We start from the raw sequence: 19,622 nt of genomic DNA, 5'->3' as shown, positions 1-19,622 counted from the left end.
GGTTTACGGCCGTGGGTCCTTTGGGGGATCTACAGTAGGCGACTAAGAATGTGCCTGACGAAAAATGTAGCTTAAAATACGTTCATAGACTAGAGAACGTAATTAATATTATTTTTCCTCATTAATGATACATCGTTTCAACCGCCCGCAACCCATCCGCTATTAATCAGAATGTTTATTTTTATGATCTGGCCCGCCCGCGGGGCGGAATATCTGCGGTCAGCGCGGTTATAACTGCGGCCCACCCATCACTAATTGTTGTTTTGCGGGCAGTAGCTAGTACACTAGTGTAAGTGTAGCAACAGCTAGCTGTAGCACGATGAGCAAGAAGGCTAGCAGACAACAAGATAGCGTCAGTGCATTCAACATCCACGCACTTTATTCTTCTGTTGTTTGTAGGCGGGTCGCTGACAGCTTCAAGCTGCTTACCGCCACCTGCTGTACAAGTAGGTTAGTTGCATCATTTCAACATTCCATGTCCACAGTAGCATTCAAAGACGGATTCTGATTACGAAGACAGGCTCAGGCGCCGGAGACCGGAGTCTTCGTGTTTAACACTCAAAATAATAGAGGTAGTGTGGACAGTAGATGCAAACGAAGTGCAATACGTCTTAATGTAGACATGGCGTAAGTGTTCTGGCCAATCGTTCTGGCTTAAAACGCCGCGATAGTCACTTTAACCAGTTCGAGTTACGCTCTAGGGATGGGACCGATCCAATGTCAGTAGGGATGCACGATAATTATCAGACCGATAAATTATCGGCCGATATGGCCATTTTGCGTTATTATTATTTATTCCGATAATAGCATTTTTCCGATAAAAAAGATCCGATAACGTGCCAATTTGGCTTTGTTTGGAAGCAGAGTATTGCTGTCGCACGCTAGTGACGTCACTGTCACCTCAAGCAGTAGACAGAGAAAATGGCCGCGCCTGTATGGATGTATTTCACAGTTTCAGAGCAAGACGCTGCAATTGCAGTCTGTAAAAAGTGTTCTGCAAAGATTCCGAGAGGAGGGAAGAAGCCTACGAGTTTCAACACAACTAATCTCATACATCACCTGAAAACTCGCCATGGCAGTGAAGACGTGTGGAAGGAATACGAAGCAGCGAGCGCAGCGAAGGCAGCAGGAAAAGCAGCAGCTAGCGAGCTAGCAGCTAGCCGCAGACAGAATAAACAAGCGAGTGCCGCAACCTTAGTGCCTATACAACAAGCGTTTGAAAACTAAGAAGTTTGCTAACGACAGCCCAAAGACTAAAGCAATTACCAAGAAAATCGCGGAAATGATTGCACTTGATGACCAGCCATTTTCCCTGGTAGAAGACACAGGATTTCGTCGGCTAATAGCACATGTGGAGCCACGCTATACTATCCGAAGCAGACGCTACTTTGCAGACACTTTCCTGCCAGCCCTGTATGATGAGATCGCCTCACACGTTCATAGCCTGATCGATAACAACGTAAGCAAAATCAGTTTTACCACAGACATATGGACTTCTGACGTTAGTCCAATGAGTATGCTCAGTTTGACAGCTCAGTGGCTGGATCAAGACTTGAACATGCAAAAGACAGTATTGCATGCACAGGAGTGCAACGGTTCCCATTCAGCGGAAGTGATCTGCGAAGCTTATGCAGCGATGTTTGAGCAGTGGAGGATAGCAAAGGAGAGAGTGCATGTCGTGCTCAGGGACAATGCACGCAATATGGCCAAGGCTATGAATGACTTTGGGGTTTCAAGTTTGGGGTGTATGGCACACACTTTACAGCTTGCCGTACATATCAGACTGTGTTGCAATCGGGAGGAAGATGGTAGGCCAGTTTAAGCACTCCCAGTTGGCCTATTCCCGTCTGCATGCATTACAGACACAGCTGCTGGGGCAGGGAAAAGAAGCACGGCTCCAACAAGACGTAGCCACGCGATGGAATAGCACGTTCTATATGCTGAAGAGTTTGGTGGAGCAGAAGCGAGTGCTGGGAGCATATGGAGCAGATGATCAACTAGCTGCATCTCTAAGCCCGTACTAATGGACGCTAATTGAAAACATGTTGACCATTCCCGAGCCATTTGAAGAGGTGACTAAAAGTATTATCTTAGCTACAGCCACAGCCGCAGAGGTGATCCCCGCCGTGGAAGCTGTTCAACAAGACCAGGCCAACAGACCAGGGAATTAAAACGTCCAAGAGGACCCTGTTAGAAGAAGTGGAAAGGCGCTTCAGTGACATCTATGCAGAGCCCCTTTATTATCTGGCAACAATCTTGGACCCCAGATATAAGAGCTGCTTCTTCATCATTGCCACCAAACGGCATGCCACAGAGATGTTGCGTGAAAAGATGGACAGCATCAGGGAACATGCAGCTGACCAGGCGGCAGAGCCACAAGCAAAGAAGACCAGGGCAGACGGCAACAACAACAATTCCTTGCTGGAGATGTACCGTGAAATCCTCGAGGAAAACGCTGAAGCAGGGGAGGCAAGGAGCCAAACAGATGTGGAGGTAATTTATTTAATTTTAGATAACAACAGAACAATAAAACAAAGCTTTCAACTGGTAGCAAAATAAATACACGAGAACATGATGATAATGTGATTTTATTATTCTCATTTCAGCTACAAGGATATCTGTCAGAGCCGATCTCCACGACTACCAACCCGATGGAATACTGGAGAAGCAACAAGTCCCGTTTCCCGACCCTGGCCCAGCTCGCACGTGACTACCCGTCAGCTCCTTGCGCTAGCATCGACAGTGAAAGTTTGTTTTCTGCTGCTGCCCATGTAGTTGACGAAAAAAGAAACCGAATCGTATGTGAGAATGCAGAAATTTTTATTTTTATCAAGAAAAATCTCCCCCTGATGCTTTCAAAGTAGCATAGCTACATAGCAAGCATAGCTGCAAGAGCAAAGAAAATGTACTGTGGAGTGTGGAGTTGTAAGATGAATGTATAGTTGTCCTGTCCCTCAACCATTTTCTTTATTAGTCTATAGTCTTTTGTTATAGAGCCTTGGGGATGCACTTTAGTTTATTTCAATCATTTGTTGTCTTGTGCAAACAAATTTGAGGCTTTATGTTCTATGAAGCTAAAGTATAGAGAAACCTACTGACTCTTTTCTTTCTTACAGCAAAGTCTCTATATAGGATTTGTTCTATAAAGCCTTGAGGGATGCACTTTATTTTGGTTAAAAAATGTAGTTTATTAATATTGATGTTGGTATGTTTAATGTGACATAACATCAGTGCATTTTATTTATTTGAATTATTGTGCAAATGTTTATGTTCTATGAAAGCCAAACTAAAATCCTACCTCCCCCTCATGCACTAAAGTAGCATAGCCGTGCATCAACATTTTCTTTATTACAGTCTACCATAGGCTTTTGTTCTAAGCCTCGAGGGATGCACTTTAATGTTTGTTTAGGTGTCTGATTTATTTGACATATGTCTTGTCAGTGCATTTATGATTTTGAATAATTCATCATTATGTTCTATGAAAGCCAAAGTATATACGATTGGTCTGATCTGATGTCAGTCTCTGTTACAGTATCCAGAGGGCATTTCTGCAGCCATGTTCTGCTCCTTGTGTTGTGAGTAGGGCATTCACAGACTAGTCGACTAGTAAAACCACTAGTCGACACTGTGCTTACTAGTCGTCGACTAGTCGTTTTTTTTTTTTTTTTTTTTATCTTTAACATGTTCACTGCCGTGGACGAGTTAACTCGTCAAAAAAAAAACCGGTTGACTGCCGTCGACGAGTTAACTCGTCAAAAAAAAAAAAAAAAAATTTTGACGGTGGGATGTTGATCAAGCCCCCTACATCTCCTATAAAAATATGGGAGCCACCGAACGTGTACAACCCATTCCACCGACCCACTAAGTGGCGACAGTGCTCTCCAGACTAGAGAAAGCCGGGCAAAAACAGCAGGAAAAAGCGTGAGGAAACCATTCTCATGAGAATGGTTTGGCGAAAACGCTTTCGCGCTGGGAGCTTGCGCACAACAGTGGGGGATTCCAAAAATAGACTCTGGGTGCAACACACTTTGAAACACGCAGCAGAAAGCCCAGAATCGCACGCAGCTTCATCCCAGCTCACAACCGAAAACCCAGAAACGAACGAGCCCGATCCACAATCGCCTGACGAGCGGCCGCCAGGCAGCACAGACAGGCAGCAGAGACTCGCCTGTGACACACGCTGCAGAGCCACCAGAGACACACCCACGGAGGGAGGAGTTTGAAGGAGAGGGGGGTGGGGGTGCTGTTATATTGGAGGAAATTACTGTTCAGAACTATTGTTTAGATCTCTGATGTCTCACTGATGCCAAAAATAAATGGTTAAAGTGACTGTTCTGCCTGTTCTATCGAATTTCACAAAAAGGCATTTATCTCAGCTTTCCTTCTCAGATGCTGAAACCATGCTGTATTCAACTGCTAATGCCTACATAACAGAACATGATAAAAACTAACTATTTTAGACAGAGAAAGCACACATTCTATTAGTTCTTTTGAGATATTTTGTGTTCACAAAGTCCTAGCAGAAAATAATCCTCGGCTTTTGAAAGATGAGCCAGAATCCTCAAAAAAAACCTTGGCAGAAGCTACCTACTGTATTGGAAAAACTGTTGGCAGTGAATGTGTTAAAGGTCCCATTCCGTGCAAAAGCTGTTTTTACTTGTAAATGCATATATACTGCTGTCAGCCCTCCCTGTAATGAGTGGTCACACGCTCAGAACTGCCACAGTTGGATTTGTCCCTATCCAGCGTCCCTCTGCAGTCTCCTCCAAGCCACACCCCCAAACGCTTCGTTTGCCCAGAGGGGAATCTGGGGGAATCGGGACGTCACTAGCTTCCTCCTGCATACTGCGCGGGTCTCTCTCACACAAGCTACCTGCACCATTTAGTCTATAGCCACAAAATTAACACTTCTAGCTGGAGCGACGCCAACTGTACGTGATCCAGCAACTGCAGAGGTGCATTCGGTAAGTCTAGGCATTTTGAGATGTCCTCTTTAGCGTAGTACCGTTTAGTTAACGATAACTCGCAACCTAGCGTGCTGGTCCACAGACGCTAATCTGATTGGCCGCTGGGAGCCTGGGGTGGGCTCTCCCTCAGCGGCCAATGGGAACTGTTAGTTCTGAATATATTATAGAAACAGGCCGTTCTTGGGAAGCGACCAGATGAGGAAGTGAGAACTCCGTCACAACAAACGGGTTTGCTATATTTTCGACAGATTAATCCAGAATCATGTTTTATGGACCAGAGACACACGTTTTTAAGAGGTTACAGCTGCACGAATTGGGACCTTTAAGAAAGAACATGAGGTATTTACACAACATACATGGACTATCATATCCCATATCCCCCACAAAGAACATCAAAACACAACAAAACAAGAAAACTGCATAAGATCCACAATAATCCAAGAACAAACAAGACTATTGGACAAACAAAAACAATGCATTCAAAGTAAATACATAGATCTTGCCCTGTTGGCAGCTAGGAAATACATAGCTTTAAATTGGAAAGCATCCAATCCCCCAGCTGTAGTTCACTGGTGGAATGAACTCTCAAGCTACCATACGTTGGATAACATTTACTACAAGAGCAAAGGCAGATTCTTAGACATCCCCAAAATATGGCAACCACATACAGAGTTTGACTTTAAGAACTTTTTACCCCAGTGTCATTAGGCTTATCAGGATAGGAGCTGAATGCATTGTTTTTGTTTGGTTGTTTGTCCAATAGTCTTGTTTGTTCTTGGATTATTGTGTATCTTATGCAGTTTTCTTGTTTTGTTTTGTTGTGTTTTGATGTTCTTTATGGGGGATATGGGATATGATAGTCCATGTATGTCGTGTAAATACCTCATGTTCTTTCTTAAAGATAAAAAGAAAAGAAAAAAGACTACCTTTAGGGGCGACTAGTCGACTAGTAAAATTCCCTAGTCGTGAATGCCCTAGTTGTGAGTGTAACACTCAGCATTTCATTTCATTTCACAGCCACTAGGTGTCACTGTCAGTGCTGCTGTTGCATTACAGAACCAAATGCTATTGAGTTGAAAATAAAATGAACTTTTGAAAAGTCAGAAGTATTCTTTTTTGTGTTCATAATAGAGATGTCAGATTTGTTTGGAATATTACAACTTCCATCATTGCTCACTAGTACTACATCTTAGGCTAGCCTTTCTTACCCTCAGGTGTGGATAGGATAAACTAAAGGTTAAGAACTTATAAAAAAATAAAAAAATAAATTAATATCGGTTATATCGTATCGGTTATCAGCCGAGAAGAATATATTTATCGTTTATCGTATCGGCTCTAAAAATCCATATCGTGCATCCCTATATCAGTATCGGGTGCCGATACTGACGTAATTCATGGGTCGGATTTTGCCGATCCACGTGCCATGTGCTGCCGATCCAGTTTTTACATGGCTCGCGCTGAATGAGCCCAAGTAACATGAGGCACGCCTCTGTTCCAGTCTCCAGAAATTCCATTCCACAGTTTGCAGATCGCTAGCCTGTAGCAGCAGCCAGGCCGGCCGCAGCACCCAGTGTGGCTGGTTGTACACAGAGCTCAGCTGAGCCGACTCGCTAACGTAATATGCCTGTGGCATGGAGATATGAAATGGTAGATACACAGGACAACTTCTCACTAATCCATCCAGCCCTCGTGTTGACCGCCGGAAGCCCACTCCGCATCCCGGAGTCACTCCTTGAGTGTCTCCTTTCGGCTTGTGTTGTCTGTCTCTTTGGCTGCTGCTTTCAGACAACGCAACGGAGCGTCCACCCCTCGGAACGACAGCGTTGCAAACATTATACGTTGCTGTCTTTGCTTTTTGGTGTTTCGAGAGTACATTCCAGAAGCAGAACAAACTTCCACCAGACAACACGAAGGCCAAAGGGATTACCGTGAAGCTGTCCATGTTGCCCTGGCTGTTTGCGTTTGCTCTCTCTCTCGCCCTCTCTGATGTCAGCATCAGATCATAGCAGTATTGTAACGTTAATGCCGGTAGCCTCACATACATAGGCTATGTCATAGCGACACACTCGTGGTTGTACTCATTTGCACAAAACATTTCAGTAAAAATAAAGACACACAAGACCTATCTTGCCAAATAAATGTAGGCTATATTTATTACTTTTCACGAATCAATTCAAATTGTTTTGGAAATATCTAATGACCCAATTGTTGTTGTGGGATATTATGAACCAGGTACCTAACAACTAATGTTATGAAATAATTGATTACAAAACACTAAGTAATGTATCTTAGTAGGAGCCAGCTACAGGCAGAGGGCCCTTATTTAAAGCAGCAATGCCTAAGTAGTGCTGATTTGATTTATAAGTATCCTCATTTGCCTTGTATATTTTTCTTCATTATGTTTTTGCAAGTTGTATTTTTCTTTAATTTTTTCTTCAATTGGCCAAATTTTTGTCTGTACTGTATAGTCAAGAAAAAATAGCGATGATATCGGAATAATATCGATATCGTCAGATATCCAAATTCAGAGATCGGATCGGAACTGAAAAAAAGTGGATCCGTGCATCCCTAGCTCTTTCCATATATTTTCCATATAAGCCCACCAGCTTTGATATCTGTTGGCTGGTTGTTGATATTTATAACAATATTGTGCCTTTTGGACGAACATTTTTATCTTTATCTTTATTGTTTATTGAAGCAGGGACAGTGCACAATAAATATATTGCACCAGAGATAGCTAAAAGCTAATTTGCATCTGTAGTCCCTGGGCACACAGAGTCCTGTGCGCACACAGTACATATCAAATACAGCAATTAAAGGAAAATCCTAATGTCTAAACAATCAAGATACATGACAAAAAATGATACTTACTATTAGCAAGATAGAACATATACAATGCGGCTAACGGTAAAAATAGAACATAGAGGTAGATAGCAATCCACTAAAATCGCACATTGGCAAATGGTAAAAAATAAATAAAATAGCACAGAAAGAGACAGTATATGAGGCCACACCAATGACTATAGGTGGCTGCAGGACTGACCCTCTCTCAGCCACTTAATGGAGGATTTAAAACCTCTGAGGGTACTACAGCCCTTAATTACTGCTGGCAGGGTGTTCCACAGCATGCCTGCCTTAACCGTGAATGCAGATTGACTAAATTTAGTCAATCTAAAAGGCACGCAACAGTCCCCTCTAGTCGAGGCTCTTGTTGTTCTCACACTGGTGTTGCGATTTGTCACTAATTTGTTGAAAGGCGGGCGGGGGGGGGGGGGGGGCGGGGGGGCAAGGCCAGGCCAGGCCGTGGAAGATCCTATACAACAAACAGGCATTTGCCATCAACAGAAAATTCTCAAGAGTTAGAAAGTTATATTTCTTGATGATGTCACAATGATGATAACTGTTTTTATCCAGGACCTTCAGTGCTTGCTTGAATAGAATAAAGAGTGGCTGCGTTGTTGTTTTATTGGCCTGGGACCAAGTAGTGGCACAGTACGACAGATGTGATAAAATGAAAGAATGAAGATACAGTATTGCCGCATCTTGCAGAGATAGAGGCAGCCATACTGTTTCCGGTCTACTGGTTGGAAGGGAGACAAAGATCGTATTGAAGGTAGAATCGAGGCTCTTATCCTTTTTGGACAACAACAGTGCTCCAGCCATGATCTTGCAGCGGAACAACAAGGTATACGCCTTCGGTTCTTACCGATTGACAAACTTTGGCGCAAATGATTAGACTGGTGGTTTATTATGGCGCGTGCAGCTTTGCGTTTCCACTGTACACCAGGATTGTACACGGGTGGTGTTAAGATTATAATTCTTTTAGTAGACTTTGACAATTTTATGACGACAATACAGAGGAAGTAATTTACTCTAGTCTGTTGCATAATGAATTATCATTTCATTCAACATAGAAATTATTGGAGCGAGGGAGGGGAAGTGTAATTTAGTCCCAGGCCTAAAGTATGTGAACCAGTGTTGCTGTCAAGATTTCAGAGGATACATGGCCTGCTTCTCAAGTCACATTTTGTAGTGTATGTTTGCTCACAGTTGGTGGTACAGGGATGTCATATGCTATACAGACCCCGAGGCCCAATCAGGAGAAGTCCACACTAGACAGAGTGCCAGGTGGGATCCAGTCTGGCATCGCCCCCAGGTGTCAAACCCCTGTTCATCCAGACAAATGTCTCTCTTATGAGAACTCATCACCATCTTTGAAGTTCAATACTCAATAGAGTTGTAAACAGCAGTATTTAATGACTTGGGTGCAAATATAGTGTGCTTAAACAGCTGATGTGTTATGAGATTTACAATCTATTTACATAATCCCCCCCCTTTTTTTGTCTTTGTTTACGTTTGTGTGTGTGTGTGTGTGTGTTTATAGGCACTGATGCACTATGCTGGGAGCAGGAACTCTGTGGAGCATGGTCTGCCTCTTCTGGAGGTCTACTGCCTGTCCATAAACTGCTTTGCTGCTGCCAGGTGCCACCTCACTGCAGAGTCTGACAGCGTGGCCCTCGTGTTAAAGAGACTAGCTTTGTGAGTGCTGACAGATATTCCAGTAAAGTATTCATTGTGATTCGAGATATACAGTAGCCTACTTTATTAATACCAGAGGGAATGTGTGGGGAGGGAGTCACACCAACAGCAAAGGAGTCAGAAACACACACTCTAGTCTGGGGCCAAAAGCATAGCACCATGGTCATCTGGTTATGGGCGGAAACACATCACGGTGTTCCGCTAGAAAACAAGGCTAGGTCGGAACCTAGCATATGGCCAGCGCGATAAAGCATTCACGACCATCGGCACTCAAATCGGCACGCAAATTGGACTGGAGAAAGCCAGATATAGGGCCCACTTGCGCTGGCCAAAAACGGTGCCGGTCAACGTGTCCAGTTTCCCGGAAAATTTGAATAAATTCCGGTCAAATAATTACATCTGTGTTTATTGAGCTTAAAACAATTGATAGCAGGATAGCCTATCATATCAATATTGCCATAAATTCCCTGTGCCAATCATGCTTCTATGACCGGTCAATCAAACGGAACGACCCAAAATGCAAGCTTCGGGGTTAATTAATTTCTCTGTGAAGCGCAGCGTCGACTTTGATACACGCTGCTTTGAAAAAAAGTGCTCAACTGAAGACCAGATGTAGCCTATTAAAAGAACACTGGCAAGTGCTTTCAGTTCTCAGATGAAGGCTACAGGTAACAATAGAGCCATATGAAATCCACGTTAACAGAATCGCGGACGGAATCACGGAATTGACCAATAAAAAGGGAATCTACTGTAAAACGTGGAATACTGCAGAATTTGCCATAATTGGGCTGAAATTTAATATATAATGTTAATAAGGTGACATCACACACACTCTTTCCCTCTGTTCCACACACGCAGCTGCCTGCCCTTATACAGTGGACTCTGCAGTAACGTAATTATAGTTAACGAGCGCATTAACAAGCGCATTCCCCGCAATAGCGTCGGTGACAACGTGCAGAGACAATAGGCTCTTTCACACACAGATCGCGCAAAATTGCAGTTTAGGAGTCTCGCAAAGCCCGCAGCCTCGCCACAGAAATTGCTTTCACACAGAGCCAAGCAGCAAGGCCACATTCCCTTCCTGCAGTGTACTTTCAGGTGAAATCCCCCGCTCCCGGATTGAAAGGCGAGCACCACTCGCATGGTGGGCGGACTCGCCTTAATATCAAAACGGGCTCCGCCGCGGAGTGCATCTGCCGACTTTCTGGCAGCGAAGTGTTGCATGAATTGCATTCAAGGAAAACCAACTTTATTTATACAACACATTTCATAGAAGTAAATTCACTGACTAAGCAGATCGATATGGTGTCACCTTGTGTAATTCATTCAACAACCAAACATCGCTGATGTATGCCAGCCAACAAGGTGCAGCTGTGCAGGTGCAGAAAACACGAAAGTGTTGTCCACATGCAGCATGGTAACCAGGCTTTCAATATTCATCTGATCGACTTTATGGATGCATCATGCACCGTCATGTAGCCTATTAGGTACACGGCTAATTCTTATCTTTTGGTTCCATTTTTTTGTAAAGCAAATTATTCCCATCAAGTAGCCTAATTAGGGGCCGTTCTGAAAGACGACGCCCGCATATCAAACAGCTGCAGTCTGCATAACGTTCGTCGGGGGAATAGTAGGCTATAGACTACTATAACGTTAGTAGTTTTTGTAAGGGAATGCACAGAGCTGATTTGGAGAGGGAATATCCTCAGACCAACTCGCCACAGAGACAGCTATAGCCCTCTGAAGCTTATTATTATATCCGTTAATTTTACCTACTAATGTCAACATCGTTTGAGCATAAAGCCTTGAGCATTCCTCCTGGCGTCCCTGCAGTCATGATTGTATAGGCTACTTTTTTTACTTTCACTATTATTTTCAATTTTTTTATGAATGAGCTGACCATTCGCACCTTTTCCGGCTCGCTGCAACGACGCTTTCAAGTGGACGCGGGTTACCTGGTAAACCGGCGCTGTGACTACCTACCGTGGCGGGACAAAAGGCGTAAAACAATTATCCACCAACGTATGTTCACGACTTTCACATCGGAGGCGCGAATCCTATTTTCCATGCATTTTTCGGCTTTCAAGGCCGGTGTGAAAGAGCCTAATAATATGGACATGTCTATAATAATATAGATGGCAACAGGGAATGAAAGACGAAATATCCACTTTTGCACATGATGAAGCTGGAAAAGTTTCATTTGTGGCTGTGTATTCTTATTCAGTTGACACATGCCGTTTTTACACAATTTCTTCTTTCTCTAGTAGGCTCATGTTGACCCATGTCAAGATAGCAAAGATAAACACCACCACTTCCTGTTCCTAAAATAGTATTTGAAGCATTTTCTGATGAGCTGAGTTGTTTTTTCTTTACTTGAAGCACACAATGAGAAGCTTAAAAGCATTTTACAAAATAAAATGTATATAGAATGTTTTGTACAGTCATCTACTGTATTTCTGGCTTGAATCACTTGATTGATACCTGATGCAGCATTTGCGTGTATATCCCTTTAACACCGAAAATGACGGGCATGTCCTTTTACCTTTCATCCCGGCTACAACGTAGACGTGTAGTGACGTGTATATCGTTGTTTCAAGACATGTGACCGATGAAATGCATCATGATTTGCTGAAACAGACGTGGCTGAGGTGAAATGCATTGTGGGTTTTGTCGTTTTTTCTTTTTCTTTTTGCCTCGACAGTGTGGAAAGCTTTCCAAAGCTGAACTACATGGCAAGTCAAGGAAGCAGCATTCCAGACAGACGATTCCCAAACAACTCTAGTTTTTAGAGGATGAAATTAATGATGCTGACGTAATTTCAGATTTATTTATCTCATGTTCCAATCTGCAATAGCCTCAAGGTTTTACTGAACGTTGGAAATTCTGCACGTTCTTCTGCTGCACGGTGGCAATTCTGCATGGCCGCGTTTCAGACAGTAAGATAAGTGATGACCTGAACCGAGTATGACTTACTTTGAGGACGAAGCATTGATAGTATAATTGGACGAAGACATCAATGAATAAGAAGATTCCAGACCCAGATTATGATGTGACTGTTATTTCCTCAGCCTCTTTAGTAGCTATCAACATGAAATAAAAAGCATTTGAGAGCTTAAACCATTTGGAAGGGTTACATTTGCCATAATCTTTATTAACATTTCTTAAAATGCATTAAAATCTTTAAATTTTAAATTTTGGGGGTTAAAGATAAAACATTTTTTTAATGAACATGCTTTTTATTTTATGTTTCTATGTGCTACAAAGCCTGAGATATGAAGGCTTTACTGAACGCCGACCGCTCTGTCAACTTGTCCACAAAACCTCAGGTTTACAGGGGTTGTTTTCAAACGTGCAGTATGTTTAGAGTGCCGCTCAGAGCACGCGCTTAGGTATCAATGGATTACAAATAGTGCATTGTTGTGTAAATTGATTGTTATATCTTATTACATTGTGGACATTTATTCATCCCCACATATTAGACACTATTTCTGATGGTAAAATGAGCGTAAAAAGCAAAACACAGAATTCAGAACAATTAAAACGGAAAAAACAGAATTTGTGGAAAAATGAAATGGAATTTAGAAAAAAATAAAAGGGATTTCATATGGCTCTAATAACAATAATGTATCCTTACCTTTTCTTCCTTTTTAAAGTTAAGCAAATATTGCCAGCTGCGCTCCCGATTCGATTCGATTCCGATTCGATTAATTTCAATATCGATTTGGTTAGTGATATCAAAACATGTTTTTTGAGCTGTAACCTGAATTACATGACTGTCCAGTTATGTAACACAGGGGTTCCCAACCTTTTTTGCGCCAAGTAGATACATGGGGAAAAAAGTTGCGGACCGGTTGTCAATTTGAATGGTTTTAGTTACACACATATTTACTCACCAGGTGGTGACAAAGTGTAAATAACAGCCTTTTCATCTGTCAATAAAGACACTTTCACAATTATGCACAGTGATTTGATTTCAGCCTATATAATTTCTAAAAGTAGATATTAATGATCAAACATTTCCATTTATGTAGCCTACAGTATTTGTTTTTGTTTCAACTACAAACATAAATAAACGTAAACTTGAAACTATGTTTCAACTACCACACACAGAATAATATCTTAGCCTGTTTATATATACCGTAAATTCCGGACTATAAGCCGCGGCTTTTTCCCCGTTTTTTGGCCCCTGCGGCTTATATAACGGTGCGGCTTATCTATGGATTTTTTCAGCAAACGGCCACTCGGTGACCTCCAAAATCGATGGATTTTACAGGTTACACAGCTTCATCTGCACATTTTATGTGCATTGCTTTGCTGCTTGTTTTTTCGATTATTTTTTTGTAAAGCACCTTGAATTGCCTTTGTGTATGAAAGGTGCTATATAAATAAAATTTGACTTGACTTGACATCATTTGGCGGAAATCAACCGGCATCACGGTGAACATGGCGCTCAGCTAGACAGCTGCTACACCAGACCAAACAATATGTTTTAGCGATCTGATCTAAAATGAATAAGGTGACCAGAACCAACTGAATAACTTTAAAGAGTGGGGCGAATGTCTGCTGGAAGAAGCACAAGACTGAAAACCAGTAAGCAGAAAGAAAAGAGACGAAGCAATCACCGCCATGAATGAGGAAATGACTCACCTGCTGGAGGCTGGAGATACACGGCTTGGGCTTAACTTTTACTCCGTGAAACACTATCGATTAAGTCCGACATCGCTCAGAGGTTTTGAGCAGCTTGAAAACAAGTTTGAAAACGTGCAGAAGTCCATCCACTCACTCACTAAAGAAAATAAGGCAACCGTGAACAGAGTTTCTAATGCGGAAAAGCGCATCAGCGCACTGGAGGACAAAAACAACACAGTGAGTCCGAAAATGGATAAAATGCAAAAACAAATCGAAAGTCAATGGATATCGCTTTGGCGTACTGTACCCAGCGAGACTCGTCATAACCATTGATGGACAGCGGCGGAACAAGAGCTCAAAGTGAAACTGCCGAATATCTTTTGAGTTGGACTGGTCAATAGTACTGTGAGTAACTAAAATAAAAAAATAAAAAACGGAATTCTCTCTTCTTTAGCACTCTCTCTAACTATAAATCCACTTCTGTTTTAATTTCCTCTCTTGCCCTCTTTTCACCACACCGCGGACACTGTGTGCACTGTAAAAAAAAACACAGGTGGTGTTGTGTTATGTTGTTTTGTTGAAATGTTAATAAATGGGAGCTTCCTCAAACAGCCATCTCTTTCCCGACAATCCCCCTGTGTGCACGAACCCTTACATATGGTAATTAAACATTAAAACACAAAAAAAAAAAAAAACATTAAAACACCTGCGGCTTATAGTCCGGTGCGGCTTATATATGTAACAAACAGGCAATTTTGCTGCTGCGGCTTATACTCCGGTGCGCCTTATAGTCCGGAATTTACGGTATATACCGTATATATTTATTTATTTTAATAAAAAAAAATCGATCTCTGGACATATGAATCAATATCAAAGGATTAAAATAAAAATCGATTAAAAATCGGAGAATCAATTTTTTGAACCCAGCCCTAATGATGAGATTTGGTTTCTCAGATGCAAATCTGATTTTCTTTGTTTTTTTTTATGTAGCCTAGATATGATTTTGTCCAGAATTCCATATATAGAGATAACAGAATCCTGGAATCCTCTCAAGGACCACTGGTGGTCCGGACCCCACATTGAGAACCACTCAACCACTTTGATTGTGCAGAGAGAAGAGAGAGAGGAGGACTCTTCTGTGCCCACAAAAGCAGCCTACAGCCTAAAATGTATTTTCCTCGTTCACTTTTGACAGGGAGGAGAAGGCATGGTGAAGTGACACTCACCTCCGACTTATAGGCTACTGAGCTGCTGCTGCTGCACTGATGCTCTGCCCGCCTGTCTGACAAGCGGCTTGTCCAGTTGTATGCAGCGGTTTGCACAAACAGATGCGGGATTCCTGCAATCCTGTATCCAATTTCAGACACTGATTGTGCAGAAAAAATGTGCAGAAAAATCATAGGAGGCAGGAGGCTGTTTCGCCTGTGAGCAGCCGCCAGCCGGGGCCTGAGGGAGGGGGGAGGGGGAGAATGTTCTACGGCCGCGCTGCAGCTCTGCGCGCTCGAGAGGAAAAATCAGAGGTGCACAACACCTTTTGACAAGAATCACGAAAAAGGGAGAAACGAAAATTTAAAAGGAATGCATCGATTTAAGATGCATAGAGATGCATCGATAATCGTACTCGAATCAAATCGTAGCCCTCTGAATTGTAATCGAATCGTGAGGCCAGTGAAGATTCACAGCCCTACTTCATAGCGGTCTATATGACAAGTTGGACAAGGGAATAACGTGGCGAAATCTCCAATTGTGATTACATGAGCGTGTTGAGAGCGGGGGGTTTGTCCCAACTGTTTTGCTGTGCTGCGTTAACGAGTCTCACGTCACCAGGCTCTTTTAACGATACTTAGACATGCTACATACACACACATGGGAGTCAATGGAGTCAATTTCTAGTTCGCCACTGAATGACCAAATTGATATCACTTTCAACCATTTTGAGCAACGCTGTTTCCATACAGGCCACCAGCGTTGGCTAGTTGTTGATATTTATAAAGATATTGTAGCTCTCATATAATTTATTTTCGAGGCGGTGGGTAAACTGTCATGGCGTCGATTTCCGGGAAAAAATTCCTGACCTGAGCACAGCCAAAGAGTATAGTGAGACGAGGAGACGTCATTTCTTGGTTTTTCAAATCAAGCAGCATGCCGTTTTGTTACATATCTGGGGGGTAAGTCCCCCTTTAACGTTATACAATGTGGGCGTTTCGAGCATTGGAAACGTCAACACCACGGATTGATACGAGGTCAAAATGTATCACACAAATAACCCGACCGTTCAGAGAGAGACAGACCCAGGTCTGAGAGAGAGCTAGGGGACAGTGACAGACCCGCTCGCATAACGTTAATAAACATCAAACCACACCGCTCGCCACGACATGCCACAATATCACGATCAAAACGTTACATGCCCATCTAGAAGTTTAGTCAAATGTACCCACACACGTTCTGCATAACGAAGCGGCAGATTAACGCTAAGCAAAATACAGACACCACAACAACACTCACCATGCACACCAACTTGCCTCAGAAGCGATAAAGTAGTTGTTCTCTCCTGCTGATGTTTTAATCCTTATAATTAATCCCAAAAGTCCAAATCTTCCTTGAAAACGCCAAATAAAACTAGATTAGCCTATGTGTGATGATGTGTCCCTTGTTTGCAAACACAGCATGCCTAAACTGTTACCCCGTTTCACACAACACATAAGTAGGGGAGAGCAGGGACAGTTGTAACAAGGAACAGTTGTAATACCTTGGCTTGAATTCCTCCAGGCTCCATCACAACAATTTGCAATTTGCATTTCATTTGGAGTGTTTGAATGGTGTTGTTGACCAATCGAAAAATGCTTCTAAAGGTTATATGTGTGAAAAAGCATAAAAAATAAATCCATTGTTTGTTTGATTGATGTTATGTTATTTTGTCTTTTACCATAGGGCATGTTATTTTAAAAGTTTTTTTTTTGCCAAGTATTACATAATATGCCAGACAATCAGAAATAAAATATGCTTGGATAAAAATCATTGAATATCTGCAAAATAGAAGAACTAATACAGCCTATTTCCCAACATTTGATAAAATTGCCCTGGAAATTATACAAAATGCCCAAGAAACATATTTCACAGGTGCAAAAATAGCCCTTGTTTAAAAAAAGTAAATTCCTACCCTGGTATATATATATATATATATATACATATACATAATATACACGTATACATTTTCAAGTCAGAGTAGGGAATTCCCAAAATGTCTGAGTAGCCAGACGGCTACAAAAAGTAGCCGGATAAGATGTTTGCTGTGTTTGTTCCCCAATTAAAAGGATAGTTTGGTTTGTTTGAAGTGGGGTCCTATGAGGTACTGCAATCAGTGTACTGGGTAGAGCACTCTGGACACATCGCGCACGGAGATAGAACTGCACAGAGAGCTGTCTGCTGAGTGTGAACGGGGCCATGAGCAAAAACGTTAGGAAAAAAACAGAAGAAAATACATAAAATGCTTCCATACTGCTCACCTGGCGTAATCAAAGTCTCCACAAGCCCTGAGATGCCAAGTTGACTTGAAAAGATTTCATTTACACCCTGTTTTTTAGCTGAAATCTGCACTGGAGCAAGGTTGTACCCTAGTTGTACTTTCAGCCACTGGCTACAGTGCAGATTTTAGCCAAAAATAGGGTGTAAATGACATCTTTTTAAGTCAACTTGAACTTGGCATCTCAGGGCTTGTTAGATTACGTCAGGTAAGCAGTATGGAAGTTGAGTTTTTTTTTTTTTTTTTTTTTTTAACATTTTTGCTCCCTTCACACTCAGCAGATAGCTCTCTGTGCCTGTCCCGGCAGGTGTGCAGTACTCCTATCTCGGTGCGCGATGCGTCCAGAGCAGGCGTGGGCAACACTTTTTCTCCAGAAGGCCATACTGACTTACATCAAGTCAGCGAAGGGCCACACATTGGAGATCATATCTGCCAACACTCCTGATTTTCGCGATTTTTAACGCTCTCCCCCGTTGTGATTGATAATTTCTTGTTAATCTCCTGATATAATAGTGATACAAATCCAATGGCTGTAGCAGATGAGATTTATGAACATAATTCTGCCTTTTATTGAGTTTTTGGGGATTGTTTTGTTTTTCTTTGAGGTCCTTGGGGGCTGGATTGAGATGGTCCAGGGGCCAGGTCCGACCCTGGGGCCGCATTTTGCCCATGTATGGTCCAGAGAGTGCTTTACCCAGTACACTCATAGCAGAGGTGTGGACTCGAGTCACATGACTTGGACTCGAGTCAAACTCGAGTCACAAATTTGATGACTTTAGACTCTACTTGACAAAATCAACAAAGACTTGCAACTCGACTTGGACTTGAACACCAATGACTCGTGACTTGACTTGGACTTGAGCCTTTTGACTTGAAAATACTTGATACCTTCCTCCAAACCCAAAGATTATAATTTTTTATTTAGAGACACTAATAATCCACTCGCTACAGCAAGCCTGCCGTTCACAAGATGGGACAATCAATACAGACACCACGGAGGGTGTCATTCACCAACCTACTGTTCTCATTGAGCTGAGCATAGGCTACAGTGAACGTCACGGGAGTCAACTTTTCACCTCTCTTACCTCGATAATTGCCCATTGTGTTTACATGCATCTGGTAATTTGCGTAAGAATAAAACCGGTTTTGCGATGATCCTGGTTTTGTAGACCCATTCAGTTTTTCCGTGGCTTCGGGGGCTCTCTTTCCCCCTCCCTTCGTTCTCCCACGTCTGCCAGACGCAGCAGCATCAGGCTAGCCAAAAGAAAATGGAAACTTCCGGGTAAAAACTTTCAAAATAATGTAATTTAAGTAAAAAGCCTTACTGATGCACGTTGGAGGAGAAAGGAACGAAGCAGCAAACCTTGTATCAAAATGTGGATATTAAGATTACATAATGGTGTTAAACTGTGGCTGTAAAGCATTACTCAAAATTAAAATTAATGTTAACTTTACAAGAGTTTTATTTCGAAAGAGCTCAAGCGGATGACCTACTTACATTCTGACTGACTTGACACTGGTTCAGTAAAGTGAAGTATGTTTCAGTGCTGCAGTAAAAGTCGTCTCATCCGTGAGATGCTTTTCTTTGTTTTTTTAGCTACAGTGTGCGTTATACATATATATTTTTTTACATGAATCTTTTTATTTCATTTAAACATAAAACATGACTGATAGTATGAAACTATGAAAGTGTAATGTCAACAAACTTGTTTAAAAAACTACTTTTAAAAAGCATTCATGACTCTTGTTAAAATAGCATTGCATTTGGTGAAGAGCACATTATGACTTGTTTAAGACTCGAAACTAAAAGTTTTTGACTTGGACTTGACTTGGGACTTGTGAGTGTGGACTTGTGACTTGACTTGAGACTTGCCTGTCTTGACTTGGGACTTGGGTGCAAAGACTTGCGACTGACTTGTGAATTGCAAAACAATGACTTGGTCCCACCTCTGCCTCATAGGACC

The 19,622-nt window shown here is 42.1% G+C and overlaps 1 protein-coding gene across 1 annotated transcript in view; it reads left to right on the top strand.

Annotated features, from left to right (window-relative positions):
* rlf (RLF zinc finger) overlaps positions 1–19,622 on the top strand; it is a gene marked incomplete at its 5' end in the record, with an annotated part of 42,674 nt that overhangs the window by 9,400 nt on the left and 13,652 nt on the right. The window contains one exon of the mRNA XM_083632501.1: positions 9,352–9,506. Within this exon, the coding sequence (XP_083488627.1) occupies positions 9,352–9,506 (155 nt within the window). The remainder of the gene's footprint in view (positions 1–9,351; positions 9,507–19,622) is intronic.

This window comes from Poromitra crassiceps, assembly GCF_964638095.1.
Source record: "Poromitra crassiceps genome assembly, chromosome: 3".
Taxonomy (NCBI): Eukaryota; Metazoa; Chordata; class Actinopteri; order Beryciformes; family Melamphaidae; genus Poromitra; species Poromitra crassiceps.
This window is presented reverse-complemented; position numbering and strand designations above follow the sequence as displayed.